The sequence below is a fragment of the Bactrocera oleae genome, chromosome 5, assembly GCF_042242935.1.
Source record: "Bactrocera oleae isolate idBacOlea1 chromosome 5, idBacOlea1, whole genome shotgun sequence".
Taxonomy (NCBI): Eukaryota; Metazoa; Arthropoda; class Insecta; order Diptera; family Tephritidae; genus Bactrocera; species Bactrocera oleae.
Window position 1 is genome coordinate 43,787,333 of NC_091539.1, and position 24,272 is coordinate 43,811,604.

At 34.2% G+C, this 24,272-nt stretch overlaps 1 protein-coding gene across 2 annotated transcripts; it reads left to right on the forward strand.

Annotated features, from left to right (window-relative positions):
* Positions 1-9,345: 9,345 nt before the first annotated feature.
* On the forward strand, positions 9,346-12,409 carry LOC106627913 (odorant receptor 74a). 2 transcript variants are annotated; one of them, XM_036366131.2, is made up of 8 exons: positions 9,346-9,667; positions 9,744-9,897; positions 9,958-10,129; positions 10,197-10,658; positions 11,613-11,712; positions 11,801-11,902; positions 12,040-12,219; positions 12,287-12,409. In XM_036366131.2, exons 1-8 carry the CDS (start codon positions 9,587-9,589, stop codon positions 12,344-12,346), a joined length of 1,311 nt encoding a protein of 436 aa, XP_036222024.1. In that variant the 5' UTR covers positions 9,346-9,586; the 3' UTR covers positions 12,347-12,409. The 2 variants fall into 2 exon arrangements, with proteins under 2 accessions (XP_036222024.1, XP_014103705.1); XM_014248230.3 differs by lacking the exon at positions 9,346-9,667 and having other exon boundaries at positions 9,674-9,897.
* Positions 12,410-24,272: the final 11,863 nt, after the last annotated feature.

A 24,272-nucleotide genomic window follows, 5' to 3' on the forward strand; every position in this document is an offset into this window, starting at 1 on the left:
AGACAATTTTTGGTCACAAGGTATACTTTAAACGTATTATTCACGCAAAGTTTTACCTCGATATTATCATTGATTACTTGATTTGCATACTGGAAAGTGAAAAAATTAGATGATTTGTCGCACTATAACATAGAAATATGAAAATAATGTTATGTACCGAATTTGCTTGAAATCGGTTAAGCAGATCCCAAGATATGGGTTTTCACCTAAAAGTGGGTGGTGCCACGCCCACTGACTAATTTTGAACTCGGTTCCTATAAAGTCATCTTATACCATCTCAGAGATAAAATTTAATGTTTCTGGCGTGTTTAGTGTTTGGTTTATCGCGCTTTTAGTATTTTTTTAACAGTACCGTTATATGGGGAGTGGGCGGGGTTGTCACCCGTTTTCACCCTGCATCACACTGTAGGTAGAGGTGCTAAAAACATTTGCTCCCAGTGAATTTTGTTATTATAACATTAGCGGCTTAGGAGATATGCATATTAAACCTATTAGGGGGCGGGACCACGCCCACTTAAAAAAAAATTTTAACTGCAGATGTCTCTCATAATGCGATCCTGTATACCAAATAAGGGTCTTGTATCTTGTTGAGGAGCTTAGTTATGGCAATTTATTTGTTTTTGATTAATGGCGTTTTGTGGGCGTGGCAGTGATCCGATTATACCCATCTGCAATACCAACCATCTTACGGTACCAAGTTTCATAAAGATATCTCAGTTTTTACTCAAGCTACAGCTTGCACAGACGGACGGACAGACAGTCACCCGGATTTCAACACGTCTCTTCAATCTGATCATTTATATAAATATAACCTTATATCTAACTCGATTAGTTTTAGGTGATACAAACAACCGTTAGGTGAACAAAGCTATTATACTCTGTAGCAACAAGTTGCGAGAGTATAAAAATACTGAAAGAACTATTGTATTGAGTAATAAAGTCAATTTGCTGTCAAAAATTTCACTGTGCATGTTGAATTTATTGTTCTGTGGATCTGATATTCCTTCTTTTCCCATTCTGATGGAGTAAATTTAATAAAAAGTGTTACTAATTATTTCCAATCAATTTTAGGTATGTAAGCTCTGGCCCATACATATTACCATATGTATAGTCCATGTTTCCCAAGACCTTGACATTATTAAGTCCATCTATCACTAATCTTACACAGCCTTTGAGTTGATTTACTGTGCTTTGTGGTTCTTCAAAAGCAATTTACACCTCCCCATTTTAATGCACTTTTCAACTTGTCTCTCTCATTTTGTATGTGGACTTATCTGCTTGTCCTCCTGCGCCCAAGGCATGTAATTTGCAAGCAAATGAGAAAGCAATAAAGCATAGGGAAATCACAATAAGTGCGCCAAACGTACAAATGCACAAATTGAAAGAAAATGGGAAAATAAGAGAGGAGCGTAAAGCAAGCAAAGAAAGCACAGAGATGCAAAAATGAAAGCAGAGCGGTTAAATGCATCTTTTGATCTTAAATTTTCATTCGGTTTTACGTAGTCCTTTGCTTGCCCAGGTCTACATGTCTCGGCGCTGCTGTCCTTTGTTCATATACACACTACAACTAGTGCACTTACACACACACACACACACACAATCACATGTTAGCAGCATTGCAGTTTGTAAACTATTGAAGATATCCATGTAGACTATTATTCTGTCTGTGTGCATTTACTTTTGACTTTTGCTTTCTACTCTGTCTCTTCTTCTTTTGTAATTTGTTTTAACCTTTGTTGTCACTTGAGCTGACTTTTTTGTTGCATGGTCACCAGAGCTCACAAGCCCAAGCGCACGTACACACATAAACATTTGGCCCAGGAGCGGCACACAGAATAGCTGATGGCAGAGGTAGGACGCTTTCGTGTGACCGTTACGACCACCAAACTGACACCTGACACCACTTTGTTGCAAATAACAAAAAGCGAACACTAGAAACAATATAAACAGTTGAAAGCCAAGTTAGCCAGGAAAATGGTGGCGGTCCGCTCGCCGGGTCTGTGAGGAAGGCATGTAAAAGTGCAAGTGCAGGCGTAATGGTGCCTGTAAGTGCGACAGCCAGCACAAGTGGTTGTCGTCGGCCAAGTGCATCATCAAGTGCACCAAGTGCAAGTACAAGTTTAATTTTAATGTCGCCCTTTGCTGGCATACAAACCTATGCACTTATTAAATATATACTCGCAGATATAATAATGTATACATATACTATGCATATAAACATGAATATACATGTAGCAGGAACTTTGTACGGGCTTATTCGCGCATTAGTGATCGTACAAGTAATCGCATGTGTTCGTGCCGTGTTCGTATTATTGTTGCAAACTGAGACTAAAGCAAACTGCTATGAAGCATGTCGCTGCATTACACCGTGTTTAAATTCGTGTTCTTTTGGTTTTAATTAAGAAATTTTCAATAATATGATATTTACGATATATCAGACTGTCTGTTGATTCAATTAAATAATTTTGAGTAAAAAGTATCCTCACGAGGGCAACAGTGTTATTAGAATTACTTTAATATTGAATGTTTCTAATTTATTAATTTCAAATTATTAATCTGGTTACGTTAACTTAAAGTTTTTGAAGCAAGAGCTTTCTTGAAGCTTTAAGCTTATAAAGAGAGCTCTCAATTGTGAAGGAGTTTAAGTAAACTAATTCTTAAAAATGTAGAATCAAAATTTTAAACAAAATCTTTTTAAACGCCATGCTTTATTATACGGAAACATCGGAGACCCTACTAAATAAATGTATAAGTAATCACCATGACGAGCTGTGTTGATTTAGCCATGCCCGTTCATTTGTGTGTTTATCTGTCTGTATATACGCGACCTTGTCTCTCAGTTTTTAAGATATCAATCAAAAATTTTGCACACTTCCTTTCTTCCACAAGAAGCTGCTCATTTGTCGGAACCAACGATATCGGACCACTGTAGCACATAGCTGCCAAGCCAACTGAACCATCGGAATTAAGTGCTTGTATAAAGAGCTTTATACAATATATCGCGAGATATCTTCAAGAAATTTGGCATGTACTATTGTCTAAAGCAATAATACAATCCCCAAAGAAATTGTTCAGATCGTTTTACTATAGCATATATGAGTATATAATGAAAGATCAACGGAAACCGATTAATGACACGGTAATTCGCTTGAAAAAACAAACGAGAGCTGCTGTGAAAAATGTGACTGATATTATCGTGTCAGCTCACAAAAGATACCTAAAATTTGGTCTTAAATCTAAGGCATCAAAATGAGTGTATGCCACTGTTTTTATAAACGTTTATTATTACGGAACTATCAGCGATCTACTCATGAAATCGATTTCGATTTAAACGCTTATAGTACAGCCCTTAGAGCGGTAAACTTCTTTCTCGTTTTCAATTACTATTAAAGGTGCTATAGCCGTACTAGAGATAGTGCACTTGGAGCACAACTGCGCACAAACGTGAATACAACCAATCAACGTTATTCCTTAAAATTAATTTTCTCCAAAAGGTCATCGTATACTAACCTAACGTCAATAGCCACTATAGAGGTTAGACTAGGCTAGTAAATTTACGACAGGAGGTTGGGCCAAGTATCCAAAGCTGACCTTGATTCTTCTGAACACTACCTTAAATTTTTTCGCAGTGAAGTTCCCAGGTTTAGCTTCCTTTATTTTGATGTGTTATGGTTTGTACAATATTATACTCAAATAAAAATTTGTTGAAAAGCTCGTTGCTTTATTTGAGGTATTTAAATTTAATGTTAACGCAACTCTAGTGTCGCTTACTTCTATCCTGTAAATGCCTTCCCAAATAATGAAAAAGTTCAAGAGGAAAGTACTGTGATGTTTTTTGGCTTGAATTGGGTATTAGGCTATCAAAATTTTTGAAAAAAAGCTTATGTAGAGCTTGACATTTATACCTATTTTATATAATAAGTAAAGTAGATGCAAAAGTACTAGAATTTGTTGCAAGTGGATTAACTTTGTTTTCCATATCTCAAAATATATTCAAATAATAAATTTACTTGAGTCTAAAGAGTCTATCCTTGAAACTATGGTTCTCTAAATGATAAAAACTGAAAATAATCTAAAATCTGATTAATATATATCTAATTATTATGAATGCATTTCTTATGTTTCTTAGCACAGGAGTATGTTTACTATGATAATTAAATTTAATTTAATTTTTGTTCTTACCAAGACGTCGCTCTCAAATTTTAAAGTTTACAAAAGGAGCGCGCACTGCGACAGTGTTCGCCACGTTTTTACAATATTTACTGTATTTAAACAATAAAATGTCACGCGCCTGTTATTTTTACTTTCCTCATAAAAGCCATAAAAAATGATATAATTTACGACCACAGTTCAATAAAACGCATACACTGTGCATTTCTCAGATGACAACAGTTGCCTGGCGGTGGCCTATATCGCGACACGCATTATTTTAATGGCTTTCGGGTAAAAGTGCATTGTGCGCAAATGTATAAAATAAGCGAGTAAAAGTAATTTGCAAAATTTGCGTCATTTTATTTACCGACCGGCATAATATGCATGCACACACACGACTATTTGTGCGACAGCACTGGCGTATGCTTAGAACAGCTGCCATGGCGTATACGTAACATTAGCGCATCATAATACCCGGATATTCCCTTTTGTATGCTTTTCTTGCGAAATCGCAACAAAAACGAAGCACTAAATTCAAGCAACTGTGCGCTCGCATATGCAACTGTAAGTGTGGCATATGTGTTAGTTGGCATTTGAGTGTGTGTGTATTTGCATCGGTATGCGCGGCTGTTTGTTCAAGTGTTTTTGCGTTAAATTTGTTGGCAAAGTGTTGTAAATAAAGCAAACAGATGACAAATGGAGTAGTTGCGCGTAAAAGTTTGCCACTTGCAACATTGAAATTTAATTTGCTGCAGCTTTTATGAGCAAACGCTAAATATCGTCACCGAAAGCTCCAGCAACATTTACTTTTATTTGCTTTTACTCCGCCAGTGTTTTTCTTTAATGTTTAGCACCTTCAATTGCGTGGGGTGAGAGCGTAATGTATTGCATAACCTTATAAATATGTACACACTCATATATGTGTAAATACTTCGCTGCACTCACAAGCGCAGCTCATTTGCTTACGCTGTTAACGCGCGTGTCCCTCCGGCTAGTCATCACTTTTAATGGTAGCTAAATATGCGCACTCATTGCATTTATGCATTTTTGTGATAGTTACACACACATATATAAATGTGTGGATGTGTAGGTGTGGGAATCTCGTGCAACTTGATGGTTATTCACTACTCCTTGCGGTGAGTTCTTCGTGCGTGTCGCCGCATTGAATTTTATTGCGTTGCGCGTTCGCTTCATTTCGACCGCCCTTTTGCACAAAGCGTTGCTGATTCGTTCGGTTGAAGCGCAACGCTGCTTTGCGGCAAGTCACCTGCTCATTTTGTATATATTTTCGTATAAAAAATGCAGATAAAGTGTGTGTGTAAGCTGTTGCAGCATTGAAACAGTATGCACATTTTCATATCAAATATATTTTAGGTTTGCGTGTATAAGCTCCCTGCATATGCAGTGCCATTCTTTATGCGCGCAAAAAGTCGTAAATATTTGTCCAAGTAATTGTGAGGGAATGGCGTTGCAGTAGAGCGATTATATTTTGTTAAATAGGGACATACAAATTGTTCTTCTCCACTTATCGGAAGGGACGTGGTGGCTATTTCATTACGTTTTCCTCTTAAAAATATTTTAAAAAGGTATACATTTTATTTATTTTGTAATTTACTTTGTATTAAATTTGAGGAAAGTTGTTAAATAAAACTCCATTCAATGTAGTTTTTTTTCTCTTTCTTTAAAAGTGTGACAAAAGAAGAAAAAACGTTAACTTTGGCTGCATCAAAGCTATATAAAACCCTTCACGGCATTTTTTATAGCATAAAAGGGTATTATGGTCTATATTATGACTTTGACTCAAACTAACCGATCAAATTCAAATCTAATCAAAAAATAAACATATTTAAATCTTGAATTTGATCTATCAGTTTGAGTGACAGCTATATGCTATAGTGGTGCGATCTGAGCAATATGTTCGGAATGCAATCTTTTAGTCAATAATCTATACCAAATTTCGTGAAGATATTGGCAGTTCCGACAAACGAGCAATAAGCTGCTAAGAAAAGAGTATGTGTAAAATTTCATATCCTCATAAGCTGAGGTACTAGTTCACGTAGATGGAATACGAACATGGTTAAATCGACTCAGTACATCTTCCTGATCATTTATATGGTCTCCGGAGTTTCCTTTTGGGTGTTAAAAACATCGTGGACAAATTTTATTCGATTGTTCGCATTATTTATAGAATTTGCCGTCCTACCTGATCATTTAAGCGCCTTGTAATTTCTCATTGATCATTTACTTTGTATTATATCCGATATATAACCGATTTTAGCTAAAGTCTATAAGTCTTAATAATTCACGATCATAAAATTTTATGGTACCATTTAATTGTTCTTAGCTTATGCTATGTTTTGAGTTGAAACCAAAGTTTGCTGAGGGCTTATAAAAAATAAATATGCATATTAGAAATTGGATTAAGTGTTGACATGCTTGTATTGGCTCGGGAACCTATTTTGAAGGCAATAATAAATATTTATATTAATATTGAAAGGGTTATACAGTCCCGGTCAGATGGTAGAAATTTTCGGCAGGCATTTAGGCAGTTCCTCAGATTAGTGTTGGTATAATAAATATGAATATAATAAATGAATATACTTTACCTAAAAAACTTTGCAGCTCTTGGGTTGTTATCCTTTGTATTATTCTGTTTGAATTATTGAAATAATATCTGATATTGGAAGGATCTTTTGAAACTTGAGTTATTATTAACGATAATTGTGGAATCTTATAGGTACATTACTTCTTGTGTGGAGTACTTGAGTAATAATAATTCGCGAGTGCTAAGAAATTTACTATCATTTATTAAAGTATTTACTTCTTGTAAAGCACTTTCTTTTCCCAACCATTGTTCACAGACTAAGCAAAATTCATACAATGAATGATTTTAAGACTGATGTATACAATTCTTTTGAATCTTCTCAGCTATTAAATTTCACTTGCATAAGTGGTCAATCATTACAAATGGCATCGAGTGTGAAATAAAACATGCACTCGGCATTTCATGTAAATTAACTCATTTTACTCAGGGTTAATGGAAATATCTTGTACGTTTGTAATAATATCAACGAAGTTGTAAAAGGATTAATGTATAAGTAAAACAAAGTATGAAATTAAATTTTATTATCTTTAAGATATATTTATTAAAATAAGCATAATTGAAAAGTATTTTTGATGTTGTGACTTCACTAATGATGAAAGGTAAGAAAGAATATGAAATGAAGAAAAGATATTTAAAATTGCACTGAAAAATTAGAAAAAAAGAAAATTATATACATACTCCTATGTTAGAACATTTAATACATACAGTAATTTTGAAATTCATAAGTCCAAAACATATGAACCTTAGTCACATACTTTTATGAAATAATTCACCAATATTTATAATATATATGTACAAGTATATGGCTCAATTTCTATTTCGAATCAATGACAAATGACCATTGAGCAATATACCTAAGTATATATTGCATAATTAAATTAATTTCCTTAAAGTACTGGATTAAAACCTTTCCCCTTGCACTGCTTTATCATTTGACTCAGTATAAAAAGCTATTTGTTGTTGTACACAGTTTGAGTATTTAATATAGTTTTTGTAAATTCACTATCATCAAATATTTATGTGAATAAAATATAATTGGCTTAATTTTTATTTTTGTATTCTGCGTATGCACACATATACTTGTACATAGACACATGTTTGCCTTTCTTTAATTATTTATTATAATTACTACCAACTAATTTAAAATGATTAAAATAAACAATTGTATGCCGTTAATGCACAAAGAGAATAGGAAAGAGTAATTTATACACGCGCACAACGTGTTGACTAAGTATGCTGAAGTGGGTTATAGGAGGTTAAGGTTGGCTTAGGCATTAAAAAGCAGTTTTAGTTGCTTATGATACTTCTGCAGAGCCACTGAAAAATAGAATGGAAGAAAATATTTGGTATATATAATATGTATTTTGCTGTTGAATACACCAAATCTAAGGAAGACAGCTTATTGCAGTGTGTTTCAACAAACAAAGACTGGTTTGAAAACCTTGGATAACTGCACATTTTGTACTCTATATTCTTTAGGAATCTGTTGCGGTGGTCAGGTGAACAAGCCAGTATAATATAAGTTCAAGCATATTAAATCGAAAAAATTATTATAAATATTTCCCTGCAGCCCAGTTATTGATGACGTATACAAAAGACATTTTTTCTCAACAAATAAATTATCAACTAATATTCATTATACAAGTATGAGTATGAATTTGGCTTATAAATCCTTTGATCGTTTTAGCACCATTATCGTACAATATTATAGTTATATAGTATTCCATTTTGAGTTTTGACCCTTTGAACCATTTAAATTCAACAAGTGTTCGATCAGTAAATTTTTCTATAAAAGTCACCAAATTTATCGTATATAAATTAACTAACTCCACATTTACTTAGTACATAATCATTAAGAGCTCACAAGCAGAACACAACTTACAATTTTCACCCAACTAACTTCAAAGAGTACTTGTTACTTTAAGTATTCTAAACACTGAACTTTTACAGTCTGCAGCCGAGGCCTTATTACCTTTTAACCCTAGAAAGTTGTTATTGTAAATTTTCGATAGCGAACATTCGAAATTCCCCTTCCCGTTCTTTCTTTTGCTTGATATTACAGATATATCGAAATCCAAATTTCACAGAGATATTATCTTGGTTTCTAAAAGACTATACTTAGTGAAACTTTCGTATATAGACTTACTTTACCCGAAACAGGGTATATTAAGTTTCCTACCCCACACCGTGATGGAAACGTCGGAAACATTATAAAATATATATATACATACAAGTACATACGTGACGAGTGAAGTCGATTTAGCTATGTCCGTCTGTCTGTATACACGCGAAGTTTTTGAGCTATCGCTCCGAAATCACACACAGCCTTTTCAATCTAAGAAGCTGCGCATTTGTCGGAACCACTATAGCTATAGCTGCCACACAAACTGAACGATCAAAATTAGGTTCTTAGAGGAAAACGAGTTCCGAACGTTTTCAAAACTAAATGTCTCTTATACGCCGTTATATTGATTAGAAAAATGCTCGTGATGTTAAAATTTTCCTCTTGATTTCCACTTACTGTTGCTATAGGCAACCTTTCTACTAAAAACGCAAAAATATTATACTTAGCACATTACGCTCGGGTATAAATATGATATTATCGGTATTTTTAGTTGACTTTGTTGTTGTAGTTATTAAGCAAGCTAAGCTGAACTAGTAAAATTTTGTGTACTGCTATTTTTTGTATATATCATTCGTTGGATTTTCCAATGTCGTACAACATATGCATACATACATTTTTACATTGACAATATTTAGAAACCGAATCAAAAACCTAATTAACATTTAAATAGTTATTAATGCTATGAAATTTTAATACAACAAAATATGAAAATAAAACATGAAAATGCTGAAATACCAGCAGAGCGAGCATATATAAATACAACAATAATTTGGACGCTGGATTTAGTAAGTTTATCTACTTTGCACTCAAATACTCATACGGCTGCCTAATTAAAATATGGATTACTTTGTGCCTTTGCAGTTCGACAATCGGCCAATAATATTGCCCATACAGGTAGCGGGTTACAAATTCAATTTCCTTTGGCCACTCAAGGAGGATGCCAGCATCTTAAGTCGCCTCGTCAACAACATATGCCTCGGTGTGAGCGTGCTCTGCTACATAGGCACTATTTTGGGTGAGTAATGATTACAAATTGCATTACTTACGTAGTAAGCAAGTATTTTTCTCAACGCAGGCGAGTTTACCTTCATAGGCGAGAACATCGGTGACATACCAGCCGTGGCTGAGTGCCTGTGCACCTCTTTTATGGGCGTACAATATATAATACGAATATTTGTGCTGCTCAGTCGACAGCGCGCATTACGAAAACTACTACGAAATTTTTATCGTGACATTTACTTTACGCAGTAAGTATGCAGTTATGCGAACTCGCAATTTTTGCTTATAAAATCACTCGCATATTTACGTTTTTAGCGCTGACGATGCTGCGCTGTGCAAGGAAATCAACTCGATAATACGATTTATGAATATATTTACGCAATTCTACTATACGCCCATGGTGCTGATACTCGCGCTGTACGTGTACGATGTGGCGAGCGTGGGTCTGGCGTCACCTGACAAACCATTTATCTATCGCATGTCATTTCGTTGGTATGACGCACAAGTGCCGCTGCAATTCATCATCACCGCCATCTATTCGGGTTGGTTGACGATTTCTTGTGTGACAATATGGACCGCTGAGGATTATACGCTCTGCTTGGTGCTCTGTCATGCCAGTTTTCGCTATAAGAAATTGCGCTTGGATTTGCAACAGCTCCTGGAGATGGCACGTGCTGATCTGAAGGGCGGCGAGACACCTTGTACGAATCAAAATTTGCATACAGCCTTTCGGCGACGTCTCTGTGAAATTTTTCGACGGCAGCAACGTTTGAATGGGTAAGAGGCACGTACATATTATTTATAAATGTGAGCATATGTATGTTGGAAGTAAGGTAAGAGTTTATCCACAAGAGATGTCCGATAAGTACTTGGCGTCAGTCGAATCGAACTCTTAGATTGGTTCTGACCGAAAAAATACAAAAGCTCGGACAGTGTATAGTGTCTAGTTTTAAAAAGCGAAAACGCGCAGAGAAAATAAAGAGTACCTAGATGCTGTATATTGCGACTCTTCTTGCGCGTTGGTTTTTGATAAGTAACGTTCAGATGCTCCTTCAGCGCGTACCACGGAGAATAACGTGACTAAGTCCAAGATCTCGTATTGGCAAATAACCAATCGAAAGTGTGAGAGTACAACCTGAAGAAGTTTCTATGCTACTTCGATATCGTCAACGAAACATGAATCTAGGGGTACACACCTAAGGCCTCGAAATCCACGATGCAGTGGACGTCTAGTGAACTTTTTTTTCTTTGACAACGCGTCGGCCTACACCTTTGCTTGCGCCAAGGTCGAATTGCTTGAGGAATTAGGCTACGAACTGCTCCATCCACCGTAATCTCTAAATTTGGTATTTTTCGTTTGGATTCAAAATCTCAAAAAATTACTCGCCGCGCAGAAAATTGAGTCGAACGGAGTCGAGTGAAGGGGTTACAGAAGTGGAAGCATAGCTGGGTTAACTGTATCGAGCAAAAAGAAGATTATGTGCGGAGATAAACCTCCTACTTTTCCAACTTTTTATTTTGTAGGCTGCACTTATTGGACAACATTCGTATGGGCACATTATGTTATTTTAGCAGCATTCGCAATGACAATTACCAAGTACACTAGCGTCAGCTGCATATGTTTTCGCACGCATTTCCTTCTATATCCTTAAGCTTAATGCTCATATATCATTGGTGTATGCTTTTTATTTCTTATTGTGTTCATTGTGCTTACGCAATTTCCTATTGCAGCTTCGTCGTCGAGGCCAAGGCTCATTTCACCCACCAAATATTCTACATTATGTCCTTTGGCGTTTTGCTGTTGTGCGTTGTCTCCTTTCAGTTTCAGAGCGTAAGTATGGCAACTCACAGACGAATTTAAATATTTCTAACATTTATCACAATTATTCTCTCTGCATTTTTTCTACGCTCTCCATTAGGGTCCAATCACTGTGGCATCGAGCAAATATATTTCCTGGCTAATTTCGCAAACTGCGCAATTTCTGTTAATTGGCTATTTCGGTCAAATGCTGATGGATGAGGTATGGCTTAGGCCTTTCATTACTTCTATAATATCATTAGACATTTCTAAATTATGTGTCTCAGCACACTAGTATACAATTAAACCGCTTTTTAATGCACGTTTGTGGCTCGTTATTTTCACTTCGTGTTTGCATAGACCACGGAGCTACGAAATAGCTTCTACTGTTGCCGCTGGGAGGATTTATTGGTGCTTGGCGATCCGCGTAGTAATAAATTGTTGTTGGGTGATGTACAATTTGCTATCATGAATTCTCAGGAACCTATCGTTTTCGATGGCATGAAATTTTTTCCACTCACTTACAGTACGGTGAGTGCGGTAAGTATTTTGGCGGAGGACAGACAGAATATGAATATCTAATATTAATGGCTTTATTAACTTTCAGGCTCTTCGTTCTGCTGTGTCGTATTTTATGTTTCTGAACACTATGAATGGAGAGAATTGATTAATAGCAATATTTACTAACATTTGTTGATTTTTGTCAAATGCTCTTACTTGACTTGAAATGCTTTGAAAAATAAAGTATAATATTATATATACTTGTATGTACTCGTATATTGAATAATAGAAGAAATACATTACTTTAGTGAAAGAGGGTTATACACATTTTTAGACGACTTCAAATGGCTTTCGGAGACACTAATTTATCCTTTGAAGAAGATGAAAATTAGTAATAATAAATTGTATATATATACATAAATCATCAGCGTGATGAGCTGAAGAGATTTAGCCATTTCCGTCTGACCGTTTTTGTTTGTCTGTATACAATATGTTATATGCGAACTAGCCCCCACACAATCTTCGAACAAATTGTTCAAATCGGATCACTATAGCATATAGCTGCCAGACAAACTAAACGATGGGAAACAAATACTTGTAAGGAATCTTTTATATTTGTAAATGGTATTAAAATCGGTGCAGCCGAAGTTAACGTTTTTTCTCGTTTTTGGCGAAATTCGTTATTCAATATATTGGGTTGACAACTAAGTAATTGCGGATTTTTTTTTTTTTAAATCAAAGACAATTGTTACATGGAACTAAATAACTTTAATCTGTAATGTATTGCCCATTTTGATTATTGATCTTTTGCCATCTTTCAAGCAACATCATAATCCCACGTTCATAAAACTTCTTCCCATCAAACTGATAACAAAACCTTCTTTTGATGAATACCAGCTTTTGATGATGTTTGAGCTGGTTCACCTGGCCTGCTCCACGATCTTTTCCGCTCGATATTGTTGTAAACAACCCATTTTTTATCGCCAGTTATCATTCGTTTTAAAAATGAATAATTTTCATTACGTTTCTTTAGCAAGTCGCAGCTGTTAATGCGTTGCGTTAAATGCGTTTCTTTCAGTTCGTGAGGAACCCATGTATCGAGTTTTTGAACATAGCCAAGTTGTTTTAAGTGATTTTCAATGCATGTATGTGATACCTGAAGCTTCTCAGCAATCTCACGTGTTGTACTGTGACGATCTGAATCGATTATTACTTTGATTAGGTCCTCATCAACTTCAACAGGACGACCAGAGCGTTTTTCATCTTTGTGTGAAAAATCACCAAAACGAAACTTGGCAAACCAATTTTGACACTGCCCTTCTTTTATGGCTTCTTCGCCATAAACGGCACATCACTTTTTGTGAGCTTTTGATGCGTTTTTCCCTTTGCGAAATTAAAAAAGAAAAATATAATGAAAGTGTTCCTTTTGATCTTCCATTTTTCAATGAACGACAAACGAAAACTACGCAACCGATCAAACCCTTTTTTTTTACTGATTGACAGCTGAATTGCCAACTATCAAATAACAAAATGTATTTTTCATTTGGACTACGCCAGCAAACCTAAAAATTCAACTATTACTTAGTTGCCAACCCAATACGTTTTTGTAGTATGATTAGTCCTTTTCAAAATAGACTTCACTCCCGTTGATTTTTTCCTAGTTTACAGTCCCTTGAAGACATAGAAAATACGCGAGTGCCCCAGAAACGGCGAATCTGGTGAGAGCATACATACGTAAGACCAAATCATGCAATTTTTCATCGATTTGTGTCACAGCGCGTTGTCCCGGTTGCAAGCTTAGGCGACACACACAGGTTGGTTGAAAAGTTTCTGCGCTCGAAATGAAAAACAAAACTGTTTTTGGTACGAAATATATTTTTATATTCAATATGATCTCTATTCACTTCAATACACTTATCCCAATGATCCTCCAATAATTTTATGCCATCCCTATAATGATTTTAATGAAGCTCTGCAAAATACCCGTCGACGACTGTATTAGCTTCTTCATTCGACGAAAAACGCTTTCTAGAAGGAATTGTTTCAGATGTCATAACCGTCTTTGCTGATCGTTGTAACTTCACCTGTTTTGGAGCTGAACAGCCAGCTTCAGTCGACTGTAAACGTTCTTGTTTCAATTTAAGGTCATGGTGGTAGATCCAAGTTTAATTTATACTTAAAAAACGACGCTAGAAATCGCTTTTGTTCAGCACTAACTCTCCAAACGTTTAAATTCACCAGCCCAAAATTCAAGGGTGCGTTTTGAAGGTGCGGACTCCTCATACACTTCTTTTCTCATAAATTTCCTTTGCTTTAAAACCTTTCAAAACTAAGAATCTAATCAGTGCGCGATATTAAACTTTTTCCATATTAAAAAGCTACTCTGACACGTCAACTTCAAATGGCTTGTAAAAAAAGAATTGATTGACAGAATGACTTTTAACTATAAATGTGTTCTCATGACAGACGTACCAACTTGAGATAGTAGTAGCTATTTCTTGGTGAGAGCAGACACTTTACAACCAACCTGTATTTTGCTTCCGGATGGATATATATTTACGAACGATATGTTAAACACATCCCTTTGATATCATCATTCTTTTATGGCCACCCAAATTATTTTGTTAATTTTTTATGATACTCGGGTTCATCTCTCACGGTGCTTTAACGAAGGACTGTGCAGATTCCAGGTTCAAAGACTGTAATGATAGTTTTTGGAATCACCAGGGATTTTTTTTAATAAATAATGTTTCATAAATAAACAAGGAGGTTGTTGCTTCATCTATTGTTTTTTTTTTTATATAAAAATTTGTCTTACATCCAATGCTATATTGTTCCTTGGCTCCTTCTTATAGAAGTGATACAATCATTTCGCCCTGCTGGGTATAACAATGTTATCGCCGTAATCGTAATCCTGAATGACAACAATTTTGATGGGTTTTCTTGAAAATACAGCTCTCCTGAGCGATTTTCATGCGCTCTGAGTAGAGAAAAATTTTCTTCGCTGCGAAACGGAGTAGTGATTTTATTTTTAGGTCGCCACAGGATAATTGCTATAGATTCGAATATAGTAGCCCGAAATTTGATGATATAACACATCAAACACTAAATTTACAGTCGACATGAAACAATAGTTAAATAAGCTAGTTAGAATCTACAGTCTAGATTACTGGTAATATTTGGATATTTTACCTCCCATAATGTACCCTTTATTTTAGAAGATAATAATAGAATATTTAAAACCATTTCAATAATCTTTTTACAATCCTTTATTCTGTGTACAGCAAATAGAAAAGAAATGGTTAAAGTAATTTCCATTTTTATTGAGCGTGAAATGATTCAATTAATTTGCATAAAATTGGTTATAATACTTAAGTACGCTTATCCTCAATGAATTCATACACACTAAATAAGTGATTGCCTGCCTACGCTCGCACTATATAGGCATAACGGTATAAGAACGTACATATGACCCAGATAGTTATAAGAACCACACATCCTAAACATAAACATCAACCATCTCGCATTAAGCGCCACCATAAACTGGCTTGTTGAGTTGATGGTCATGATTGTCGTCAGCCATTTTTATGAGGTTTTTGTCACACAGCCAAACGCTGGATTACAGAGTGTATATATGTGTAACTTAAAGGCCAGCAGGAAGTGTTTCGAGGAAATCAATAAATCTTATAATGGACTTTGAATATTTGCTGTTATAAAATGCGTGGAAGAGAAGTTACATAATATTGATTATGATTATAATTGATCAGCTTCTTATGCTGTATCCAAAATATTCTCGCTGGGAATTATGATTGCATACTAGTACATATATTGTTATCCTTTATATTTTTTTCCACCTATTCTTTAAGGTTGTTGTCTGTATTTCGCGAAAAGCCTCAAACAAACTTTGAATCACTTAGAGATCAGCCATTATTTTAATTGTTATTTAATCAGAAAAATATAATGATCATTGTTGGGTTTCCAATATGTGATTGGTTTTCATATTATATAGAATTATTTTCTACTCTCAACCATTGTAGTGTTTGTGCACGCGTTTTGAAGTACGTACAATAACAGTATACTGACAGAAGTATATTTATTTACTATTCGATAGATGATTGAAAGCAAACGCAATAATACTTATATAAGATATTTAAGTGTCACAGCTATTGCTTCAAATATATGTCGCATATTTATGGATTGTATTTCGGAATTTTTTGTTAGTAGGAACAAGACACAGGAGCTGAAAAATCGAAATAAAATTTTTATTATATTTTTTAGTTTGTCGACTTTCTGTATGTATGAGTATGTACAATAGTATTTGTTTAAGCTAAATGTCGTTTAAACGACTTTACTTTCGTTATAAAGTATATAAATTTCGTGTTTATCGTGTGATCTGAATATGAACGAGCTTGTCGGTTTGTCTATGTCTTAGCTTGGCTACACAAAATATTTTTTCAATACATACTTAGTGTATTTATTAAAGAGATGAATGGATAGCTAAATGATTATGAAAAGAAAATACAAAGATGAGATGACAAAGAACTATATGAGTATCATATTTATATCTTATTAATCTTATCCTACTAAAATTATATACTTATATCATTCCTGAAGTGTAATTTTTTGTAAACTGATTCCTAAATTCGCGATTCTGCGAATATTTTCCTTTAACTACTCTGGAAAATGGTTGCTATTAAATTTTGACCTTTCAGATAGACTCGAAGAAAATTGGGTTCTATGATATAAGCAGTTAACATGGCTCCTGTATTTCCACATAATTGTATTATATATGCGATATAAACTCAACTAAAGCAAAGAATTGGACTATATTGTGTAAATGTACAAGCAGAGGTGGAGGGACCAAGAGTCTACATCGATTTCAATTATATTGCCCAAATTATAGTTACGAAAACATATCCACTTTATTTTAATAAAATAACCAATGTTGTGACCGATATTCTTGGCTCAAAGTCTACCAGAAAACTGAATGCCACTATATTGAGTATATTAGGAATAGGTATCCTTAAAATCAAAAAAAAAATGTTAACTTCGGTAGCACTGAAGCTATAATATCCTACACACATACAAAAAATACCTTACAAGAATTTTATTTTGATTGGTCAGTTTGTATAACATGGTTAAATCGATTCAGCTCGTATCACTGATCATTTATATTTATATATACATAAAAACTGTTTGAAGTATCGATTTAAAATTTAAGTATAGAACATTTAACCTATCGAAGGAAGATACTAATCGATTTTTTAAAGGTCTCACACTAGGTGTGTCCCTTAAAATAAATAATGTTTGAGAATATGTTTACCTAAAATCTTATGAAGATATCTCACAAACTTACCAAAATATGGAATTTAGCATAGAGTCCACTTGAAAATCTGAAATCATTATATGTAATGTAAATTTCTATTTTCAATACCTATACTATAGCTATCTCCAGCGTTATACGTTCACTTAAACTTGGTGTGATATCTCACATACTGTCCTATCTATATGATGTAAAGTGAACCAGACAATTTTAACTTTTGTTTTTGTACCACAGCACGAGGTTAATAGGAAAATATGATCTGATACATATACTTATACATATTGATTATAATCGCGTTCGATATCTAGAGGCCTCGAAAAGATATAATATAAAATATATAACTATTTACAAACGTTCGATTCCGAAATCTTTGTTGCTGCTTATTTAAGTAGGTGTGGCTGTTACCCGATATCGCACATTGCAAACTTTACTTTTATACTGCCAAACTATGGCATTAAAATATCCAGATGATGCTATGAATCAAATTTCGTTGAAATGAGTGGAACAGGTACTAAGAGAATGCATTACACCACAAATTGGGCGGTGCCACACCTATTGTTCTTTTTATACCCTGAACAAGGTATATTAAGTTTGCCACTATGTTAGTAACTCTCACCCTTAAAAGTATATAGAAAAATTAGTCGATTTAGCTATATCCGTCTGTCTGTATATACGCGAACTAGTCCCTCAGTTTTTGAGATATCAATCTGCATACGTCCTTTTATCCACAAGAAGGTGCTCATTAGCATATAGCTGCCATACAAACCGAACGATCGGAAATGAGTCCTACAAAGAAAATCTTTTGTAATTAAAGAAATGTAGATTATTTTTTGAGACAGTGCTTTAATATCTGAAAAAAATTTCTAGTTTGGGCAACTATATCATATAGCTGTCATACAAACTGAATCGATAAAAATCAAATTCAACGAAACTTCGTTATTTGTGAAGGGTATTCTAGCTTTGGTGCAACCGAAGTAAACGCTTTTTCTTGTTTTATATCGATTTACATGCACCACATGGGAGGTGTACACTTAACTGATTTGATCATGTCATCATCCCTCCCGATGTTGATATTTCCCAACAAAGTAGTTGTGCAATATTAGTGAAGGTTCAAAACACAAAAAAAAATTAGAAATTTATTTGCAGTGCTTGCATGAGGCATGAGAGTCAAAATAATTTAAAAAATATATCCGCTTCATTATAGGCAATATCTTAATAAAGTTCATGGTAATGTATGCGCTAATAATGGTACAACATGGTGTATAAGTAATATATAGCAAGAACGCTCATTTATTCAGCATATGTAGTGCCAAATTCGTACAATTTATTTACTTTCCTTCTCATCCTGCAAATTAGTAGTTCGTATCGAACAAATTGCATCTAAATTCCCAATTGTACAAAAGCTATTATTGTTACAGCATTTAATTGCATAAGACTGTAACCTTCATCTTTTACTCGTTACAAAATTTTGTTTTTCCCATTTCCGTTGCCAAAAAGTTGTGGTAACTTTAATTGTTTAATTGCGTTTCACTTCCTTTGAGTTGGTAATTCTTTTGCTGCTTGTGAAAAATATGCATTTTTGTGGTTGCACTAAACTATTTAAAGCTGTTCCGACATTGCACAGCAAATTCATTTACACTTCGTAGAACTTGGGCATAAAATTTTGGTCAATGTAGATATTTTATTTTATAAAAATATCCAAAGATGAAATTTTCATTTTTAACATGATGGACTCGCAAAATTCACTTGTTTCTAATGTTGCTTTGGTGTTGGTGCCAAGCGTTCAAGTGTGGAGGCGTTGCTGGTGTGATATCACATATGCATACAAAAACAACATGCAAAGGCATTCGACCGCAAAATGCGTATGTGTGTGTGTTGCTGCAAAATTCATTTCCTATACAAAGTGGCTGCTGTGAGTTGCATGAAGATACTGGAATTACAATTGACTAGGAACATTTTATATTTATTATAATTGCTTGGGAATTGGGCAGAGCAAAGGCAATCAGGCTTCATTCAATGTCAAGTTGGATTTTGTTTTTGGGTGCACAATTTTTGTTCATTTTACAATTTCTAGAAAATTAAATATTTGCAAATATTTGTCAAATATTATATTATGTAGTAAAGTAAAGTTTTGAAAATTGAATAACCTTGTATATACTCTTATATTATATAAAACTAAAGTAAGAACATTTAAGGCGTGTATAAAGTAAGAACTATAATAAATATAACTGCCTGACTGAAATAATAATAAAATTTATACTGAAGAGTGTTAATAATACAAGTATAACCAAAAGTTAGGAAGGTGTAAGTCAATTTTTTTGATGATTCTACTATCTATTCAGAGGAAGGAAGAAACAGAGACAGACCAACGGACATGGCTAAATCAACTCAGCTCTTGACACTGATCATTTATATATAAGTATCAAAAGAAAGCAACGTACCAAACGTTCAAATCTGGTAGGCGGGTATGAATTCTAAACTAAAAGTGGCCGTTCATTAAGATATATTTTTAGCTAAAAACTTTAAGCTTCTGTAGAATTGTTTATTTTTGCTTAATTTTTTCAAACTTGTGGCATCCTTCTCAAAAATTAATCTTACGGAAATTATGTCTTAATGTTTTACGTACCATATATATTCTATGACTTTAATTAAATGAATAAAAGTTCCAAACAGGTGGTAACCTTTTTTAAAAATATCTTAAATTCAAAGGCTTTGAAAATCTCCTCCCTTTGATAGTGAAATAATCGATCAATCAATAATTCAATTAAATTAAAGTTTTTAAAAATGATTTAAATGTTGTTACACACGAGAATGTTCTTTGAATTCAACTAAACCAATTTAGATCGGTTGGTAATGCTTCCATATGTCTCCGCATGATCAATCCAACCTGTTTGGCTCCACTTTAAATTTCTCTCACTTAATCTATCCTTACCACTAAAGATATAAATATATTTATGAGGTTATCTTTGAATTTGGCTTAATATCTCGAACAGCTTTATCAAACTTTAGAAACATTTCTTTGAGACCTTCAATACTAAACAACAAATTTATTATTATTAAATTAATTTTTAAAACTACTTAATAAAATAAATTAATTTAAGCTCCTGTCATAACTTTATTAGAATGCTCAAGTTAAGTGTTATAAGTATACGCGCATATCTGCTTCCTTTCCACATTGGTTCGTGCATGCACTTTAGGGTGTCCGTTATTTTACAAGTTGTTTATTTTTTTGCAAAGGCCCTTTGAAGTTTCCGCTTTTGTCCTAAAAAAGAAGAACTCAACGAAAACAAGCTTTTTATTTTCAATTCAAACCGTGCATAAATCATATAATTTTTGACATATATTTTATATGAAATTTTTTGATCCTTTGCAATAAAGTTTTTACTTCCAAAATAAATAAATCTACAACTTCGAAAAAATGGTATTCGAATATGATTATATCTTAATGTTAATATTTACCGTTCTGCAAAAAATAAGTCTGAATGATGTTTTTCATAAAACCATTGGTTTTAAAGTTATATGTTCACGTTATGCACCAAAAATGGTATACAAATACTGAATGTACATATAAATCCTTTGTATGAATGCTCAAGTCATTTGATGTATAACTGTGACTGTGCAGAACTTTTAAAATAATGTTTTTATAAAAAAAAATCATAAGACCTTTTTGTAGAGCAAAATATTTTGTACTAGAAAATTATTTTTCCAGGTTTTGTTCTTACTTTCTTAATGCAAAATACCCAAAAATCACATGTTGTATAGATGGGAAAAGAAATATGATTTAAGAACGGTTTAAGGTGAAAATAAAGAGGCAAAAACCGAGATTTCAGGGAGCGTTTGCAAAAACACAATCAACTTGGGAAGTAACGGTAGGGTGTCCGCAAATAAAAGTATACTATTTTTTATCATATCCAGGCAGCGATTGCAGGCTGCATGTTTAAAGCAATTATCTAACATAACATAGACTTGCTTATATATACAATATTCCATCCATATAAGTACATACATACATACTTACATATTCGAATGTATTGTAAGTAGGAACAAGTACGTATTATATAACCCACATGCTCCGGACTACATTGCTTTTGTCTAAAATTCTTCTAAAAAGTTTCAGCAATATATATGCTGGCAGTTCAAGTACATATGTATGTGATATATAGAGGGTTTACACATTGAGAGCTGTTAGGCCAAGCTTCCAGTGTCATTTATACATAACTCTTGGCTTCATGTTGCCATCAAATGAAGAATTGTCACGTGAAAGGTACCAGTATGCTCATATAAGAAGCCTCAGAACATTAACATAAACTATTCTCCAATTTTCAGTGGTTCTGCGTCCAAGCTTCGAACATAAACCAATCGAAATGATTTCATGCGCTGAAGTCCAGTGCGGAAAAAATATGCTTTCTTAAAAAGCAAGAAAGTTTTGTCTTTTACTATATTCTTAAACATTATTCTAATTACAGTGAAATAAATCGCTTATAGCTAATTAACATACCCTCTGTGCTTGCTTTATGTCGTTGCAAGGGAGCTTATGCTTTCACAATATGCCGTGGTAATAAAAACTTTGCATAACAAATTGCCTGGATGGAGTTAATGAGCAAGTGGCCTATGCCGTGCTACAGCGAACTTTTTCAAAAAAAAATGTATAAATAATAAAATACTGTAAAGAATGGTTGGGGGTAAGAGTTGAAGAAGCCATTTAGGAGCATGTAAATTAGTACAGTCGAAGAAGATTGTATATCTAAGTATATGTATTACCTCATTTATGTCTAGTAGTGTGTATTTAAGTTGAAAAGAAGTTGAAATAAACCAGTTATGTCACTGAGAAAAGACAAGGCCTACAGTGATATATATACTCGTATGTACGTAGCAGCAAACTTAAATCATAATTTATATAGCTGCGTCTCTCTGACAACGACAGAGCAAATTGCCTTTAACTTGCCTCGAAAGGTTTTTTCCGCCAACAACTGAGCAAAACTATACTAAAATTTTTAAGAGGGACCTTTGAGGTTAGGTAGGGCAGAATAGGCAGATCACGTGGTACGCATAGGAGAAACTTGTGAATATTTACTCTGAGAAGAACTTAATTGTTCAAAACGTTCCATTTTTCAATTAAAAGTATTTTCAAACGAATTGCTCTTGTCTTAGACGGACGTCTTGAAGAGAATGAAAGAGATCTTTCGAAGCATTTCTGCAACATTTTCAACTATTCCGTAGACGTGATTCCATTGGAAACACAAAATTTTTAGAAAACTCGTTGTTTAATCATAGTATACTTTAAATTTATTAGTTCCTCACACGGGTATAGAAAGAAATCTATCAATTTAGTATATACGTTTAAAGGAAGGTATAGACCGATTGTGTCGATTTTTAAAAGAAGGTGGAATAGAATTGGATGGGACCAAAATTTGAAATGTATGAGAAGAAGGCGTGGTTGTATATCGATATCTCTAATTTTCGGACTGAAATTGATGAGGATCAAAACGAAAAGAAGAAGAAAGCTTTTGTATTAAATTTGTGCAAAGAGTTTGGGAGATATAAAAGTTTTTTTTTTTTTTAATAGAGTTTTATTTTATTTATATTTGAGCTCGTCATCTTCGTTTTTTCAAGAAGTAAAGGTGTTTTTTTTTGACATATAGTTTTCAAGAAGAAATAAAACGCATGTCCATGAATTTAGCTTTGTTTTATAAATATAAGGTTTTGCCATTATGTTTCGAAAATTGTTTCGGGCAAATGACCGACGAATAAATCCAGAAGAAGAAGAGTTACACTTTTTGCAACAATGGAGGTCGTATGTTAGCAATAACGCGTCGAATATTTTCTTCCAAGACGTTAATCATCTCGGGCTTATCTGCGTAGACAAGCGACTTCACATAACCACAGGCCCACGACGCAAGATAATTTGCTCAATAAAAGTTTTCTTCAATAAATTGATTATGTCGTTTGCTGTAAGGCATGCCTTTTTGGAACCAAGAGTCGTTCGAATCAACATCCTCCGATTCAAGCACGAAAAAGTCATTATTCGTGGCTCTATAGAATTCACCATTGACTGTAACATTATGGCTGGCTTCATTTTTGAAGAAATATGGACCAATGATTTCCTCTGGCCATACAGCACACCAAACATTTACTTTTTGAGGATGTCACGACGTCGAATGACGGCTTGTTGATTATCATCATTCCAAATGCAAAAATTTTGTTTATTAACGTACCCACAAAATTGAAAATTGGGATCGGTGGCCATTTTGGAACCAATTACCAAACATGTGACTCGGTGTAAGCTCGCTAACCAAGATCCTTCCGAAAAATCTTCCAAAATGTAGATGTGTCCAGCTCCAATTGTTGCGCGCGATGCCGGATGGACTTATCTGGGTCTTCTTTCAGACTCTGTTCCACAGCAGCAATAGCATCTTAGGTGCGAACTGTACGGCGTATACGCGAGGATACACATTATCCACCATTATCCATCGTGGTACGAAACTCGTCTAAAAAAGCACCCATTATTAAGCCTAATACAAGGCTTGGTCATAGCCACTTTCGAAGTATTCTGAACGACATAAGCTACATGCTTAGTTAACACCCTATGCAGAGTGGTTCACACATTTATTATATGCTGGATCTAAAAATGCTTTGCGGATTATCATCAACTGTGTTCTAAGTTGTTTGAAGTATACTACACCATTGTTTTTACTTTCTATGTGAATATATGTGCAGATGTATGTTTGAAATTTTACACCCATGGCTATAATAAAACACTTTTTTGACA